This window comes from Eumetopias jubatus, unplaced genomic scaffold (assembly GCF_037043125.1).
Source record: "Eumetopias jubatus isolate StellerSeaLion01/CBP00866 unplaced genomic scaffold, mEumJub1_p1.0 scaffold_5, whole genome shotgun sequence".
Lineage (NCBI taxonomy): Eukaryota > Metazoa > Chordata > Mammalia > Carnivora > Otariidae > Eumetopias > Eumetopias jubatus.
The window spans coordinates 49,606,391-49,624,317 of record NW_028274811.1 but is presented as its reverse complement, the minus strand read 5'-3'; the positions used below and the strand labels follow the sequence as shown (position 1 = coordinate 49,624,317).

Sequence of the window (17,927 nt, the reverse complement as noted above, 5' to 3'; positions counted from 1 at the left end):
GTAGGGCTAAATCCGGTCATTGCAAATAGTAGGATTTAAGAGATACTAAGGAGGACCAAAAAGGATTTGGAACTTAATTGTTGTGAAATGGAGGAAAATTATGGATATTTTCAGGTTTCTTGTTTGGGCCAACCTTGGTGAGGTTCGTTTCCTAAGATGGAGAATAATGGAGGGAACACATAATTATGGAGTTTGAGTGAAAATATGAGTTAATTTAGAAAATGTTGTCTTTGAAATTTATGTACTTTTTCTGAATTAGTGAGATAGAATCACTTCTGGTAAACTACAGTATGCTGGTAAAAGTTTTTTGTACTTAAAATAGCATAGTATATGATACAGGCCCCAGACTTTGCATCCCATTCTTTGCAGTAAAATTTGAGATTAGGGCAGGTTATTGGTTTTCTTTTTTTCTTTAAAAAAAAATTTTTTTTAAGATTTTATTTATTTACTTGAGAGAGAGAGAGAGAGCACAAACTGCAGGGAGGGGCAGAGAGAGAGGGAGAAACAGGCTTCCCACTCAGTAGGGAGCCCAATGTGGGGCTCTATCCCAGGACCCTGAGATCATTACCTGGGCCAAAGACAGATGCTCAACTGACTGAGCCACCCAGGTGCCCCTAAAAATATTTTTTAATATATCCCTGGTACTCTGTATGATTAGTGTATTTTCAAGATTATATAATTGTTTTTTTCATTTTGGTATTTTTTTCAGTATAGAAGTTGGAATTTAAAAATAACCAATTTTGGGGGGCACCTAGGTTGTGTAGTCGGTTAAGCATCCAACTCTTGGTTTTGGTTCAGGTGGTGATCTCAGGGTCCCAGAATCAAGCCCCATGTTGGGTTCCGAGCTCAGCATGGAGTCTGCTTGGGATTCTTTCTCCCCTCTCCTTCTGCCCCTCTCCCTGCCCCTGCTCTCTCTCAAATAAATAAATCTTTAAAAAAAATTATTTTTTTTTTGTAAAAAGATAACTGCTACCAGAAGTAAACACACAAGTAAAATTTAAATTACCCATATTTTCAGTCAGATGTAATCACTATTAATGGTTGTGGGTTTTTTTTTTAAATAATTTTTTTATTGTTATGTTAATCACCATACATTACATCATTAGTTTTTGATGTAGTGTTCCATGATTCATTGTATGGTTGTGGGTTTTTTAAAATGGAATAGAAACAATGTCTCCTGAAGGCTTTATTTTCTTATGATCTTAACTATCTTTTTACCTCTTTTGTTATTTTTCTATAGTGCTTTCCTTCTTATTCTCTTATTTCCTATTTTTCCATTATCTAGCTTCTAATTCACCCTAGCTATTAGTTTATATTTTCTCTTTCTTTATTTCGTATGCTCATTTTTTTGTTCTATATAGAATCTAGTATCCCCTTCTACTTTTGGTGTGTTCACCTCAGGACCTGTTTGGGAGCCTTCCTGATCTTCTTGCTTAGAAAGTGAGGAATATATAAACTCTTCTTTTACATCAGTTATTTGTATTTATTATTTTAAAGGAATATTACATGGAAAGGGAATTGTCTGTTATATATAAAAGCTTATAGTGTGTGACTTATTTACTTTTTTTGTTTTGTTTTGCTTTTTGTTTTGTTTTTATTACTTTTTAAATCAAGTGTCAGAAAAAATTATCACTTGTTGGAACTGAGACACTCACTGATTCAAATGCTCAGGTATGAATCCTTTTTTTTTCTTTCTAAAAATAGATAAATTTAATTCATTTTGTTTTGGATAAGAATATTATTCATCTGTATTAAACCCACATAGTAGCTTTGTTGTTACCTGTATGCTTAATCACTTGGAAAAGTCTCTACTCTTCCTGATTTAAGAGAAGTATTCTAAATACTTCTTTGAATAAACTATTATAAATATTTTCTCTATCTTTTAACAGTTAAACATGTTTAACTGTTGAGTGAAAAACTGCAATTAAGATACCTTGTTAAAAATTTGAACACATACTGTCCTACTTTGTCTTAGGTATAGTAGCCAGTTTTTTTTTTACTATATGTGTGGAACCTTAACTTATTTTACTGTATGTTTAAATAAAGGATTAAGATATCCACTTTAATAATCAAGGAACTGTGGAATTGGCTTAAGAATATATCAATGGATCAGTGCAACAGATTAAAAATTTTTTAAAATATGACAAAGATGGTAGTTCCAGTTTGTGAGAAAAGGATGAATTAGTTAATAAATGATAGTGGTACAACTAGTTATCCATGTGGGAGAAAATAAAATTGGACCTCTGTCTTTCATCATATAAACGTATATTCTGGATGGATTGCCATAAAAATCTTACAAGAAAAGTTAGGAGACTATTTGTGCAGTTTAGGGATAGGACAAACTTCTTGACTAATAGTAGAAACCTAGATATTATAAAAGAAAACTAGATATATTTGACCATATGAAAAATTAAAAATATTTTAGTGTTAATTTTAAGAACAAAGTCAAATATATGAATGATTCTAAAGAAAGTTCTCTAAAACTGGTATTAGCATGTCAGAAGATATAAGAACCAATTGAAGTACTCCTGAGTTCCAAATCATGAGTTTTACATTTAAAAACTGGTTCAGTTTGTTACAAGGGCAGCAGGTGAGGAAGGTATATGCTTGTGTCTGCTGTCAGCAAGCTGCAGCTGCGGGTTCGTGTGCTTCATGGCCTGTTACACGGAGAGCAGCAGACAAGTGAAGCAGAGCCAGCAGTCATCAGTTCATGGAGTGGGATATAGTACAGAAGCTTTCCTGAGGGATTTTGGTTTTTATTCTACTTCTTTTCATTAAGACTGGAATCAAGCTTACATGTAAACTATTGGTAATTTAAGTTTACTTTTGTGCTATTCAGTGTAAAACTGTCTATTTTGAAAAAAATGTTGGTTATGAAAAATAAAGATTGAGGCACTGCTTCAAAAAGACACAAATTTTATATCATTTGAGCATGAAAAGGAATAATGGCCTTGATTGGTTATAACAATTATGAAAAAATGAAAATCTATGAGCATAACAATACTGAATAAAAATGAGAATGAGAGAGAGAGAAAAAGAAGGGGAAAAACTAATTAGTCACTTTTGGTAGTACCTATTATATCAGATCTTTAAAAATTACTGATAAAGAATTAAGCCATCTTTTAAAAAAATTTGCATCTATCAATAAATATAGAGTTCTCTTGTACCGGGTAAAACTGAATATTGTATTTGAAACAGCATTATATAGTAAATAAACTGTCATCTGGTTTTCTTGGGAAATGTGGTTTTCATATTATAGAAACAGACCTACTGAATCAGAGTCACTAGCAAGCTGATGCAGCCACTTTGGAAGACATGTATGGAGTTTCCTCAAAAGGTTGAAAATAGAGCTACCTTATGTCCCAGCAATTGCACTACTGTGTATTTACCCCAAAGATACAAATATAGTGATCTGAAGGGGCACCTGCATGCCAATGTTTATAGCAGCAATGTCCACAATAGCCAAACTATGGAAAGAGCCTAGATGTCCATTGACAGATGAATGGGTAAAGAAGACATGGTATATATATATATATATATATATATATATATATGTATATATATATACACACACACACACACACACACACACACACACACACACACACACAGTGGAATACTCAACCATCAAAAAAAATGAAATTTTGCCATTTGCAATGACGTGGATGGAACTAGAGGGTGTTATGCTAAGCAAAATAAGTCAATCAGAGAAAGACAATTATCATAGGATCTCACTCATGTGGAATTTAAGAAACACAACAGAGGATCATAGGGGAAGAGAGAAAAAAAATAAAACGACGAAATCAGAGAGGGAGACAAACCATAAGAGACTCTTAATCATAGGAAACAAACTGAGGGTTGCTGGTAGGGGTAGGGTGGGGGGATGAGGTAATTGGGTGATGGACATTAAGGAGGGCACATGATGTAATGAGCACTGGGTATTATAGAAGACTGATGAGTCACTGACCTGTACCTCTGTAACCAATAATATATGTTAATTGAATTTAAATAAAAAAAAATCTCAAAGTAGAAAAAATAATAAAATAACTGCATAATTTAAAAAAAGGAATACTAGGTGCAATAAATAGTAATTGAAGGAGTACATTTATTAAATCCTCCCCCCCCCAAAAAAAAAGAATCACTAGGGACTGGGCCACTACATTTCCTGAATGATTGTCATGCAATGAGCCAAACAAACAACTGGCTTTGGTGGAAGTGCTTATATAGTTGTAAAGAATCTATCTTGAGATAGTCAATAAGAACATTGTCTAAGGGATCCACAAAATATCTTTTCCTATTGTGTTGAGAGTCCCCAGGATTACTCTCAGGAGTAATTCACAAGACTCACAGTAACTCACAAGAGGACTCACAAGGCTTAGTGTATAGTTATATTCATGGCTAAGATATATTACATTAAAAGGATGCAGACTAAAATCAGCAAAGGGAAAAGGACCATGGGGTAAAGTCCACAGGATACCAGACACAAGCTTTCAGGAGTCTTCTCTTATCAGAATCATATAATATGGGGCGCCTGGGTGGCTCAGTCGTTAGGCGTCTGCCTTCGGCTCAGGTCATGATTCCAGGTCCTGGGATCGAGCCCTGCATCGGGCTCCCTGCTCTGCGGGAAGCCTGCTTCTCCCTCTCCCACTCCCACTGCTTGTATTCCCTCTCTTGCTGTGTCTCTCTCTGTCAAATAAATAAATAAAATCTTAAAAAAAAAAGAATCATATAATATGTGCTTAATTCCCTGAAGGATTTGTGACAGTGTGAAATGTTTTCTACCAGGGAACCTCATTAGAGATTCAATGACCAAGGTGTTTTGTGGGAGCTAGTCACATAGGCACCCTCTGGGTAGCAGTTATCAAAATACGAGACTTTCAGAAGGAAAGCAGGTGTTAAGCTTAAGTCATATTCTTTGCAAAAACAGTTAAGGCACAATCAGCTACTCTTAATAGGTTTTGGTGGGAACCATCTCAAAATACAAGTTCCCAGATGCCAGTGAAGGGCCAACCTTGAAAGCAGTACTTTAAATGATCTCGGGCTTGCTTTGGTTACTCTTTTTTGCATACCTATTAACTTTAAAATTTCACTGTTAAAACTCAATCCATTTTTAAAGAAAGAAGTTAGATATTTTAAATTAGAAAATGGAAGGGATTCTCAAATTTCATATAAATCACTTTAGAAACATTGCTGTTGTTTTTTAGAAAGTATTCTTTAATTTTATGGCAAGGTCAGAAATAATTTGAGTGTTTGCCTTAGCTGGGCTTTGGGAAGGTAAGAGCTGTACTTCATCAACATAGTACAAAGTTGAACTGTATGAAATTGCTTTTTTTTTAAAGTTAAAAAATGAATGTTGGTTATTTGATGCAATTCAACCTAATATGTGCAGGAAAAGTGATACCAATTCCTTATCATTATGATAGTTTTGCCTACTTTAGATACATATTTATAAGAAATTATAAGAAAATAATGTTAAACTCCCTTTGGTAAAAATTTTAAAACCTGCAAATGAATTTTTATGTAATTATATAAAGCTTTCAAATATACTAGGTTTTCTTCCTCTTGACTATTCAATAGTGTTTTGATACAGAGTAGGGTCTCTGAACCACCTGCTCTGTATCATAAAAATTGGTTAAGGGGCACCTGGGTGGCTCAGTTGATTAAGCATCTGACTCTTGATTTCGGTTCAGGTCATGATCTCAGGATGGTGGGATTGAGCCCCACGTCGGGCTCCGTGCTCAGCTGGGAGTCTGCTTGTCTCTCTCCCTCTGCTTCTCCAGTTTGTGTGCGTGTGCGCTCTCTCAAATAAATAAATAAAAATAAATAAATAAATAAATAAAATCTTTTTAAAAAATGGTTAAAAAGACAGTACTTGTTCTTTTAGTGTAAATATTTCAGTAATACCCATTGCATTTTTTAATCTGATTACCAATAAGAATTATATAGAGGTGATAAAAAATGTTCTGAAATTTAACTTTAAGCATACATAGACTTCAATTTAATAATCTAATCAGGCATCAGATTTATCACAGATATGTAATTATCAAAATTACAATGGTTGGAGCCACTTAATATCAGAAACATGTCATCTTAAACTGTTGTGTATTGGTTTTTATAAGTAGCCTGTGGAAGCAATCTCATTTTATAATTGTCTCTACATGTGTATTTAAAATTTTTTTAAATTAAGTAATCTCTGCTTAATGCGGAGCTTGAACTCACAACCCGAGATCAAGAGTGCATGCTCTTCTGCCTGAGCCAGCCAGGTGCCCCTCTATGTTTGTATTTAAATTTATTTCTAGCAACCCAGCTAAAAGCAGTTGCTATTTTTCTGAAAGTGCATAGAGAAAAAAAGAATATCCTAAAAATAAATTTGTCTTTTTTTTTTAAAGATTTTATTTATCTGACAGAGACACAGTGAGAGAGGGAACACAAGCAGGAGGAGTGGGAGAGGGAGGAGCAGGCTTCCCGCAGCAGGCTTCCCGCAGAGCAGGGAGCCTGTTGCGGGGCTCGATCCCATGACCCTGGGATCATGACCTGAGCTGAAGACAGATGCTTAATGACTGAGCCACCCAGGTGCCCCTAAATTTGTCTTTTAAAGTAAACTGTACTCCCACTGTAGGGTTCAAACTCATGATCCCAAGATCAGGAGTTTCATGCTCTACTAACAGAGCTACCCAGGCTCCCCTAAAGCAAATTTGTCTGAAAACTGTTGGCAAGAAATAACATCTTATGTTTTTAAAGATTTTATTTTTGAGTAATCTTTACACCTAATGTGGGGTTTGAACTCACATTCCCAAGATCAAGAGTCACATGCTCCACTGACTGAGCTAGCCAGATACTCCTATATTTTTAAAGTAATATTAATTTAGCGAATAAAAGAAATATACTTAGGTCCTTTTATTTTAGGTTGAGTGGTAAAGTAGAATTGATCATTTTTTTAAGACTATATCACTGGTATAATAGGCAATTTATGAGCTATAATAATGGTTGAAAGCAGAATTCTGTTTGAAGTGATAATTTTTTATTCTTTGGATGCCTATTATACTAGCTATTTATGTTAGGAACTTGTGTTAAAGTATATTAAGAATGTCTACACTTCCATCTATGAATATCTGTGAATATTCTGTAAAAAATGACTTTGTTTTATACTCTTGCTTTTTTTTTTTATAGCTGTCATTATTAATTATGCAAGCGAAATGTTTGACTGCTGAACTCAATCAATGGCAGAAAGAAAGTCCTGGAAGTAAGGTTCTTATTTTCAGATTTATATTTTTGTAAACAAATTAGTGGCAAATTAATTTAATGATTACAAGAATTACAAGATCCATTTAGCCTTGTTGAAATTGCCTAAATTTTTCTTTCATTTATATATATATTTTGTGCTTATTTTATTATTATAGATGAATGTTTATGTGACATTATAATAATCTTAAATTATGGAGACCTTATTATATCCATCATTTGATCCTTATAGACACTGTCTTACCCGCTCAATAGAAACGGTAAATTGTGTCTTAATGAATGAAACTTACCTAATGGAGGGCGCCTGGGTGGCTCAGTCGGTTGAGGGTCTTCCTTTGGCTCAGGTCATGATCCCAGGGTCCTGGGATGGAGCTCTGCATCAGCTCCCTGGCTCAGCAGGAGAGTCTGCTTTTCCCCTTCCCTCTGCCTCTTACCCTCCCGATTGTGCTCTCTCTCTCTCTCTCAAATAAATACAATCTTTAAAAAAAAGAAAAGAATGGGCGCCTGGGTGGCTCAGTTGTTAAGCGTCTGCCTTCAGCTCAGGTCATGATCCCAGGGTCCTGGGATCGAGTCCCACATTGGGCTCCCCGCTCAACGGGAAGCCTGCTTCTCCCTCTCCCACTCCCCCTGCTTGTGTTCCCTCTCTCGCGGTCTCTCTCTCTCTCTCTCTCTCTGTCAATTAAATAAAATCTTTAAAAAAAAAGAAAAGAAAAACTTACCTAGTAGAGGAGAAAAGTTATTTTAGATACTTATTTACATAGGGACTACATAGATTGTATGTTGCCTCTTGACTTGTCCAGTGGGGTCCAGCTATATATTTGCCTTTTGTCAAGAAATAGAAAATGGCTTAAAAATCTGTAGTTAAAATACCCAGCTAGGAGATACTTTTCTATTATGAAAGCTTACTTTTTCTGTGCCATATATATGTGTGTATTTGGTATTTTATATGGACTGTAATTCTTTCTTTTAACATTTCCCTTCTTTTCTTTTTTTAAAAAAATATTTTATTTATTTATTTGACAGAGAGAGAGATAGCAAGAGCAGGAACACAAGCAGGGGGAGTGAGAGAGGGAGAAGCAGGTTTCCCGCCAAGCAGGGAGCATGATGTGGGACTCCATCCCAGGACCCTGGGATCATGACCTGAGTCAAAGGCAGACGCTTAACAACTGAGCCACCCAGGCACCCGTAACATTTCCTTTCTCTTTTCTCCTGCCCAGTTGCCTCCTTTCCTTTAGTTCCCCCCAGTTCCCATTTTAGTCTCCTTTGTAGATTTATTGCTCTCTAATCCCAAGTGTTGGGATTCTTCTATTCATTCTCTGTCTAGACAATTTCATCTGCATTCTTGATCTTCAATACTTACTATATTCATCCCCACCACTGTTCCACACCTTCACTATCACGTGGTATTTTTTAAAAAAATTTTAGTATTTCTCGTAGGTGTGTATATATGTATATATATATATATATATATACATATATACACACACACACACACACACACAGTTGTTACTTTAATTTGCATTAAACTATATATCCTGTTGCCTCCTCAGGATTATATTTAGCTTCTCAAAGGCTGCTCATACTATGCTGTTAAAATTTGCTGTTCTCTAGAGGACTGTGCTCAGCAATTTTTGCTTCCTACTCTATATGCTATTCTAGCATTATATTTTCTGCTTTTGTTTTTATATATTATATCTGCATTAATAACTTCTATATCAGTTTGCTAAGGCTGCTATAAAGTACCATGGACTGGGGTTCCTTAAACAACAGAAATTATTTTTTTCATAATTCTGGAGGCTAGAAGTTCACGATCAAGGTGTTCACAAGGTTGGTTTCTTCAGAAGCCTCTCTTGTCTTATACCTTGCCATCTTCCCCCTTCGTCTTCACATAGTCACCCATCCATTTACTGATCTCTTTGTAAGAAGTCACCAGTCATAATGGAGTAGGGCCCATCCTAATGACCTCATTTTAACTTAATCACATCTTTAAGGACCCAGTTCCAAATATATGCACATTCTGAGGTGCTGGGGATTAGAACTTCAAAATATGAATTTGGGTGGATAGGAGGGCACAATTTTTTCTTTTTTTTTTAAAGATTTATTTATTTGTCAGAGAGAGAGAATGAGAAAACACAGGGGGAGGGGCAGGCAGAGGGAAAAGCAGCCTCCCCACTGAGCAAGGAGCCCGATGTGGGACTCAATCCCAGGACCCTGGGATCATGACCTGAGCCAAAGGCAGGCGCATAACCGACGGAGCCACCCAGGCGTCCCAGGAGGACACAGTTTTCATGACTACTTCCAAATCTGTGTATCCAGGCCAGACTTTCTGCAATGTCATACTTATATATATCTCTACTTTTTCCAAAATATTCTACACATGCCTCAGATTTATGAATTGATCTCCATTCTCTGATTCATTGAATGAAATCTGTTTAATCAGCCATAAATTTAAGAGTCCTTCCAGATTCTTCCTTTTTCATATATTACATACAGACGGTCATTAATTATGAAGCCTTGCTGCCACACATTTACTCTAGGCCTTCATCACCAATCCACTAGTTATAATAGACGTTTTACCTCCTGTTCAAGACTGTTTTTTATTAATAATAGAAATTTTCAAACTTGAAAGTTAAAGGTCCAACTTCATTCTTTTGCATGTGTATTATCTAGTTTTCCCATTACCATTTGTTGAGAAAATTGTTCTTTCCCCCATTGAGTTGTCTTGGCATCCCTGTCAAAAATCATTTGACCATATAGTGAGGATTAATTTCTGGGTTCTCTGTTCTCTTCTATTGGTCTTTATGTCTGTCTCTATTGCCAGTAGAATACTTTTTTGATTATTGTAGCCTTGCAGTAAATTTTGAAATTAGGAAATATGAGACTGCCAACTTTTTTCTTCTTTTTCAAGATTATTTTGGCTCTTTGGGGTCCTTTGAGATTCCATGTGAATTTTATGGTGGATTTTTCTATTTTATACAAAAATATTTTTGGAATTTTGATAGGGATTGCGTTGAAGCTATTGGTCACTTTGGGTAGTATTGATGTCTAATAATATTAAGTCATCTAATCCTTGAAGATGGGATGTTTTTCTACTTGTTGCTATCTTTAATTTCTTTCAGCATATAAATCTTTTGCCTCCTAGGTTAAATTTATTCCTAAGTATTTTATTCTTTTTGATGCTTTGTATCAGGGAATTTTCAGTTTTTATTTTTCTTATTATCATCATCTCTTATATACACATTTTGTACTGGTGACACCAAGCACACAGGCTGACCCATATGCCAAATACCCATTTTGCTTCAGGTTGCCAGTCCCATAGATTGCCACACTGAAAGGATTTAAAATATCTTTATATTCTTAGAAGCTGCTATATTGTATGGGTTGAAATGATTATATGAATCAATACTGAACTGCTACTTGTGACCACACTGGCCAAGAGGAAGATTATTAACTTTATGCTCTTAGAATCCTTCTCATTGCCTTTGTTGAAATGATTTGGTAGCCATCCTGGGGATGCCAATAATCAGTTCTGATACGGGGCCTATGAAGCACATGTGGGAAGTTCTTTCCTGTCAGAAGACCCTCTAGAATAGTAGATAGATTAGAAAATTTCCGTAGCATATTATTTGATAAATTTTAATTAGTACTTTATTAGGAAAGGTAAGCTTAAAGTACAGAGGTTGAACTTTTCTAAGTATAAGGATTTAATTTTGCTATACAAAATTAAACTGAAACATTATACTCATAAACTGGCAAAAATTTTAGAAGAGTTTATATATTTTGCTGTTTCTTATTGCTAATAGAAACTTTTTAGAAAAGAATCTGGCACCCTATATTAAAATTAAAAATACACATTTCCTTCTATGAAATTCCATTTCTGGCAATTTATCCCAAAGAAATGAAAGCACTAGTACATAAAGACATAAATTAAAAAAATGCTTACTGCATCATTGTTTTTTGTGGCCTAAAATTAGGTACAAAGTTAACGTTCAGTCAGTACTGATATCACTCAATACACTATGATATATTTACCCTGTGGAATAATTTGAAGTGATTTAAAATTATGAATTAGACTTACACCAGATGAATAGAAAGGATTTACATGGGGATTTTGCTGAGCAAAAATAAGAATAATGTAGAGGCGCCTGGGTGGCTCAGTCATCAAGCATTTGCCTTAGGCTCAGGTCATGATCCCAGGGTCCTGGGATCAAGCCCCGCATCGGGCTCCCTGCTCTGCGGGAAGCGTGCTTCTCCCTCTTCCACTACCCCTGCTTCTTTTCCCTCTCTCGCTGTGTCTGTCTCTGTCAAATAAATAAATAAAATCTAAAAAAAAAAAAGAATAATATATATGATACTCCATTCTTGTAAAACCAACGATAACAAAATGAATAACTCTTGCATGTATATGTACAGATAATGTACATGTACATATGCATAGGATCATATAATTAGATATTTAAGGACACAGTATAGATTATTAATTTTATTTTTGAGAGATTGAAAAACAAAACAGAAGGCACAAAATCCAAAAATGCATAAATGTCATGTTTGTCTAAAATTATATATAAGTTGATTATATATGTAAAGATGTTAAATAAGAAAATTGAGGTATCTTAAAAACCACAAAATCAGGGGTGCCTGGGTGGCTCAGTCGTTAAGCGTCTGCCTTCAGCTCAGGTCATGATCCCAGGGTCCTGGGATCGAGCCCCGCATCAGGCTCCCTGCTCAGCAGGAAGCCTGCTTCTCCCTCCCCCACTCCCCCTGCTTGTGTTCCCTCTCTCGCTGTGTCTCTGTCTGTCAAATTAATAAATAAAATCTTTAAAAAACCAGCCAACCAACCGGCCAAAAAACCCACAAAATCAAATTCTTTATTTTTGAGATTTTTTTTTAAAGATTTTATTTATTTATTTTGACAGAGAGAGAGAGACAGTGAGAGAGGGAACACAAGCGGGGGGAGTGGGAGAGGGAGAAGCAGGCTTCCCGCGGAGCAGGGAGCCCGATGCAGGGCTCTATCCCAGGACCCTGGGATCATGACCTGAGCTGAAGGCAGACACTTAACAACTGAGCCACTCAGGTGCCCCTAGTTTTGAGATTTAACTAAGCATATATGTATAATTTTGGTTTGTTTTGTTTCTGCAGTAATTCCACTGAATGAAGAAGTTCTTGTAACATTAGGAAAGGAAGAGGTAAGTCACTTAATAAATCTGTAGTAACCCTAATTAACCTATAAATAGAAGTGTTTGGGATTCATGAGATAAGTAGGATGAATCTACTTTAAAGCCATATTAATTTTTTTATTTTCATTTTATGTTTTATTGAATGGAATTTTTTAAATGACTTGAATTTCATTTCACCAATTTGTATATCAGAACTATTGTTAGTATTTAATGTAAACTTCATTCTTATATTTAATTTTCAGTTGATTAAACTCTTCATAATACAGGCAAAAACATTAAACATAGTTAAATGATCATAATTTACATCTGTTCTTCTCAAAACTTAACCTACATATCAATAAAGATATTTTTTTAACATGTAAGTCCATTAGGTCAAACAAGAATTGTAAACAAGGTTGTAATGCGTGGAAAGAAATAAGTATCTGTGTGTCAACAGACAGAGATAGGGATGAAAAGATATCATCTGCCCTACAGAGTTGAAAAAAAGTCTTGGGATTTGAAGGAACCTGGTACTACAAAATCCAAGGTTCAAGTCTGAAGCTAAAAACAAGATTTCTTTAACAGCAGAGTGTAGACTGTTAGGCTTTATCTCTTCTAATTAGGCAGCTTTTTACCCCCATACTTGGGAACTGGAGGTATAGGATATGGAGAGATTAAACTGTTGAGGCTCTGGACCCAGGGATACCAGGTTGGGTGTTTAGTAGGGTTGGCATGCAGGTCAAAGGTCAGAAAGATCCATTAATTATTATTATAAATAATATAAATATTATTAATACAATTAATATTGTATACTGTGTGGTGGAAGTACTAGCTCCTTTTCCTGCTCTTTCTCCAGAGGTCTTATAGTCTATTATAAAATAGCCTCAGAATGGAGATAAAACAGTCTTCTCTGGAAAATCTAAATGGCTTAAGAGAAAGATCTATAAGTGTTAATATATGGGGTTCTCAGTGAAAAAGCAGGATTGGTATACATCAAAACATCCGATTCATAAACAGGGTTTTTAGTATTTTTGCGTTTTAAACATAAATGGCCAGCCAGTGGTCATTAGCGTTTGTGACTGCCTCCAAATAGAAAGACAGAAACCCAAAATAACTGATAAAGATGAACCTTAAGGAAATAGAGACAATTCATGGAACAAAGAGAATTTAATAAACAATATCTTCAGAGGTGCCTGGGTGACTCAGTCGTTAAGCGTCTGCCTTTGGCTCAGGTCATGATCCCAGGGTCCTGGGATTGAGCCCCGCATCGGGCTCCCTGCTCCGCAGGAAGCCTGCTTCTCCCTCTCCCACTCCCTCTGCTTGTGTTCCCTCTCTTGCTGTGTCTCTCTCTGTGAAATAAATAAATAAAATCTTTAAAAAAAAACACACAAACTATCTTCAGAGAGACAAAAAAAATTTGATTAAAAAATAATAGAGGCTCCTAGGTGGCTCAGTCAGTTAAGTGTCTGACTCTTGATTTCAGCTCTTATCATGATCTCAGGGTCATGAGATCTAGCCCCATGCTGGGCTCCTCACTCATTAGGAGAGTCGGCCTGAGAGTCTCTCTCTCTCCCTTTGCCCCTCCCCCTGCTTATGCATGTGCTCTCTCTCTCAAATCAATCAATCAATCTTTGAAAAAAAACATTAAAAGTAACAGAATGCCAACTTAATAAAAGTACTACTTCATACCCCCTAGCATGGCTATAATAAAAAAGACAGACAATAACAAGTATTGATGAAGATATGGAGAAATTAGAACATTGATAAACTGCTAGTGGGAGTGTAAAATAGTGCAGCCACTTTGGAAAACAGTTTGGTAGCTCTTCAGAAGATAAAAGAGTTGCTATTTGAACCAGTAGTTTCACTCCCAGCTGTATACCCAAGAGAAATGAAAATAAGTGTGTGTCCACATAAAAACTTAAACACGAATGTTCATAGCAACATTTTTCTTAATGGCCAAAAATGGTAAACAACCTAAATATTCATCAGCTGATGAATGGATAAATAAATTGTGATGTGTCTATACAGTGATGTATTATTGTCTAAAATAATGAAGTACCAATATGCCATAATATGTGTATTTTGAAAACATTATGCTAAATGAAAGAAGCCAGTCACAAAGGATTGCATATTATATTATTCCATTTATATGAAATGTCCATAATAGGCAAATCCATAGAGACAGAAAGTAGGTTGTTGCTTATTGATTAAGGCTGGGTGATTGGAGAGGAAATAATGAGTGACTGCTAAATGGAAACCTGCTAACAGGTTTCCTTTTGGGATGATGAAAATGTGCTAAAACAGATTGTGGTGATTTTGCACAACTCTACAAGTACCGTAAAAATTATTGAATTATACACTTTCAATGCGTACTGTATGGTATGTGAAATATATCTCATTGAAGCTGTTATTTTAAAAAGGACCAATCAGAGAATAAGAGCCTTTCTAAATAAAAACATGATACCTGAAATAAACACGAAAATGTTGGTAATTATAGTCATGGAAATCTCCTACAGAGTAAGGATGGCAAAAAAAGGAAAATTGGAGTAACAGAAGATAGTAGAACTATAGTATCAACTCAGAAGTACAAAATACAACCAGCAGAAGTTCCAAATTTTTGAAAAATGCAAGGGAAGAAACAATAAATAATACGTGAAAATTTTCCCAGAATGAAAGATAAAGGTTCTTTTTTATATTGAAATGAGCCACCAAATTTTCAATATCATGAATTAAAAATGACATGACATAATGATCCACTGTAATTTTCCCTTTGATAGCAGCCCTTAGCCTAGTAACTCTGGTTTGAACTGGCTGAAGTCCAAACGATGCAGTACCAGCATTGGCCTTAACATTTTCATTTTAACTATTTCAGATAAAAATAACAAAGAGGTTGAATATTTAGCTTGTTTCTTTCACAGTATCATAAGTATTTCCTTATGCATCCAGTCAGCCAACTGTCTGAGAATTTTTTCTGTCATTTCTAAATTCCCAGACTACTTCTGCCTGTAATTATTGATCATGGTGCAACTGCTGTCTTCTTTCTTTTTTGACTGGGTAAACATCAGGCACCAGGTTCTTCATTCTCTACCCAATTATCCTTCTTTTTCCCACACAGTGCTTTCATTATGTTTTGGTGAGCCAGAGTCATAGCAAAATCCCACTTCCGAGGCCAGCTGTTGTCTGGTTTTTCCCTAAGACCACTCTCATTTCGTTGATGGGCTCACAGGAGTCAGAAAAGCTATTGTACTCATGGTTACAGTTTATTACAGTGAAGAAACACAGATTAAAATGAGCAAGGGAAAACACACATAGGCTAAGCTTATAGTAGTCCGTTCCCAGTGGAGTTGATAAATTTGTTTAATTCTCCTTGCAACTGAGTGCACAACATGTAAAGTGTTTTCAAATAGGGAAGTTCACCTGAGCCTTGCTGTGTAGAGTTTTTATCAGTAGTCAGTCACTATGCATAAGGGACCTCCTTGACTGACCGCGCCTACTCACACTCCAGCCCTCCAGAGCAAAATTGCATTCACCATAAATCACATAGTTAGAATAAACTCTCTAATCAAACTGGTGCCAAGTGTGGCTTGCACTCACAACACCAAGATCAAAAGTTGCATGCTCTACAGACTGAGCCATCCCAGCACCTCTATATAAACACTCCTATCAGGCATAATATTCCAAGGCCTCAGAGCTTATCCTTTAGGAGTCCACAGGGGACCTGTCCTGAAGACAGGCCTTTTTTGGTAATGTGCAGTTTGTGCAACCTCTTTCTTGCACACTTATCTTTTTATTCTCTTAATAGTGTCTTTTTAAGTTCCCAGTTTGATTAACTCTGTTTTATCAAGTTTTTTTTTTTTTTAAGGTTTGTGCTCAAATATAAGAAATATTTGTTCAACTTAAGGTCACAAAGATTTTCTTTTCTTTAAAAATTTCAAAGTTTCACATTTATGATCCAGTTTGAATTAATGTTTTTATATAGAATGAGTTATTGATAAAGCTGTATTTTCTTTCATATAAATACTAATTGTGGGTTTCCAGCACAAATAGTTGAAAAAAATTATTTTTTCTCTTTTGAATTTCCTTTGCATGCTTAATGAAAATTAATTAACTGACCATATATGTGTGGATCCATTTCTAGACTCCATTTGTTCTTCATTCTGTGGTTATTTCTTTTCCTTTTTTCTGTGTTTCTGTCTTTAGGTCAATACCACATTGTTTTATTTACTGAAGTTTTTAAGTCTTAAATAAAATAGTATGAATTCTCTTTTTTGTTCCTTATCGAAATAGTTTTATATTTTCATATACAGTTAGCTGGTCATTCAATCCCATAAAAAGCTTACTGAATTTTGACTGAGATTGCCCTGATTCTATAGTTTAATTATTTTATTTTATTTTATTTTTTAAAGATTTTATTTATTTATTTGAGAGAGAGAATGAGAGAGAGAGAGAGCAGGAGGGGGGGAAGGTCAGAGGGAGAAGCAGACTCCCCGCTGAGCAGGGAGCCCGATGCGGGACGCGATCCTGGGACACCAGGATCATGACCTGAGCCAAAGGCAGTCATTTAACCAACTGAGCCACCCAGGCGCCCTCTGTAGTTTAATTTGAGGAGAATTGACATCTTTAATATACTGAATCTCAGTTCAGATCCATGGGCCTTGTATGATCTCTGTATTTACTTAGGTCTCCATTTATTTAGTACTTTTAAGATTTATCTTGTCAGTGTCTTATAATTCATTATATCAAAGACTAAAAAAAAAAAAAGATGTTTAATTGCCCCAGTGAATTCAGAAAGAATAGTGGCAAAATTCAATATTAATTCTTGATTTTTTTTAATTTTTATTTTTTTAAGAAAACTACCCCCTCTTATGTGGGGCTTAGAACTCATGACCCCAAGATCAAGATTCTCATGCTCTACTGATTGAGCAAGCCAAGCATGCCAATTCATGATTTAAAGTGGTATTCTTTTTTCAGTTATCAGTTATGTAATCCTGATACATACAAATATAATTAATATTTATATATTGATCTTCTATTAGTGAGTATGATAAACCCCTTTATTCTAGTGGCTTTTTTGTAGATGTAGGATTTTCTACATGGCTAGTTGTGTCATCTGAGATCAGGGGCCCTTATATTTATTCCTTTACATCTGGATGCCTTTTATACGTTTTTCTTTCTTTCTTTCTTTCTTTCTTTCTTTCTTTCTGTCTTTCTTTCTGTCTTTCTTTCTGTCTGTCTTTCTGTCTGTCTTTCTGTCTTTCGGTCTTTCTTTCTTTCTGTCTTTCTTTCTTTCTTTCTGTCTTACTGTCTATCTTTCTGTCTTTCTTTCTTTCTTTCTGTCTGTCTTTCTTTCTGTCTTTCTTTCTTTCTTTCTTTCTTTCTGTCTTTCTGTCTTTCTGTCTTTCTGTCTGTCTTTCTGTCTTTCTCTCTTTCTCTCTCTCTCTCTCTTTCTCTCTTTCTCTCTTTCTTTCTCTCTCTCTTTCTTTCTTTCTCTCTCTCTTTCTTTCTTTCTCTCTTTCTTTCTTTCTTTCT

At 35.4% G+C, this 17,927-nt stretch overlaps 1 protein-coding gene across 1 annotated transcript in view; it reads left to right on the top strand.

The window, feature by feature from the left end:
* CENPK (centromere protein K) overlaps positions 1–17,927 on the top strand; it is a 39,855-nt gene that overhangs the window by 9,069 nt on the left and 12,859 nt on the right. The window contains exons 4-6 of the mRNA XM_028123885.2: positions 1,615–1,671; positions 7,171–7,243; positions 12,382–12,428. Coding sequence (XP_027979686.1) covers positions 1,615–1,671; positions 7,171–7,243; positions 12,382–12,428 — 177 coding nt within the window. The remainder of the gene's footprint in view (positions 1–1,614; positions 1,672–7,170; positions 7,244–12,381; positions 12,429–17,927) is intronic.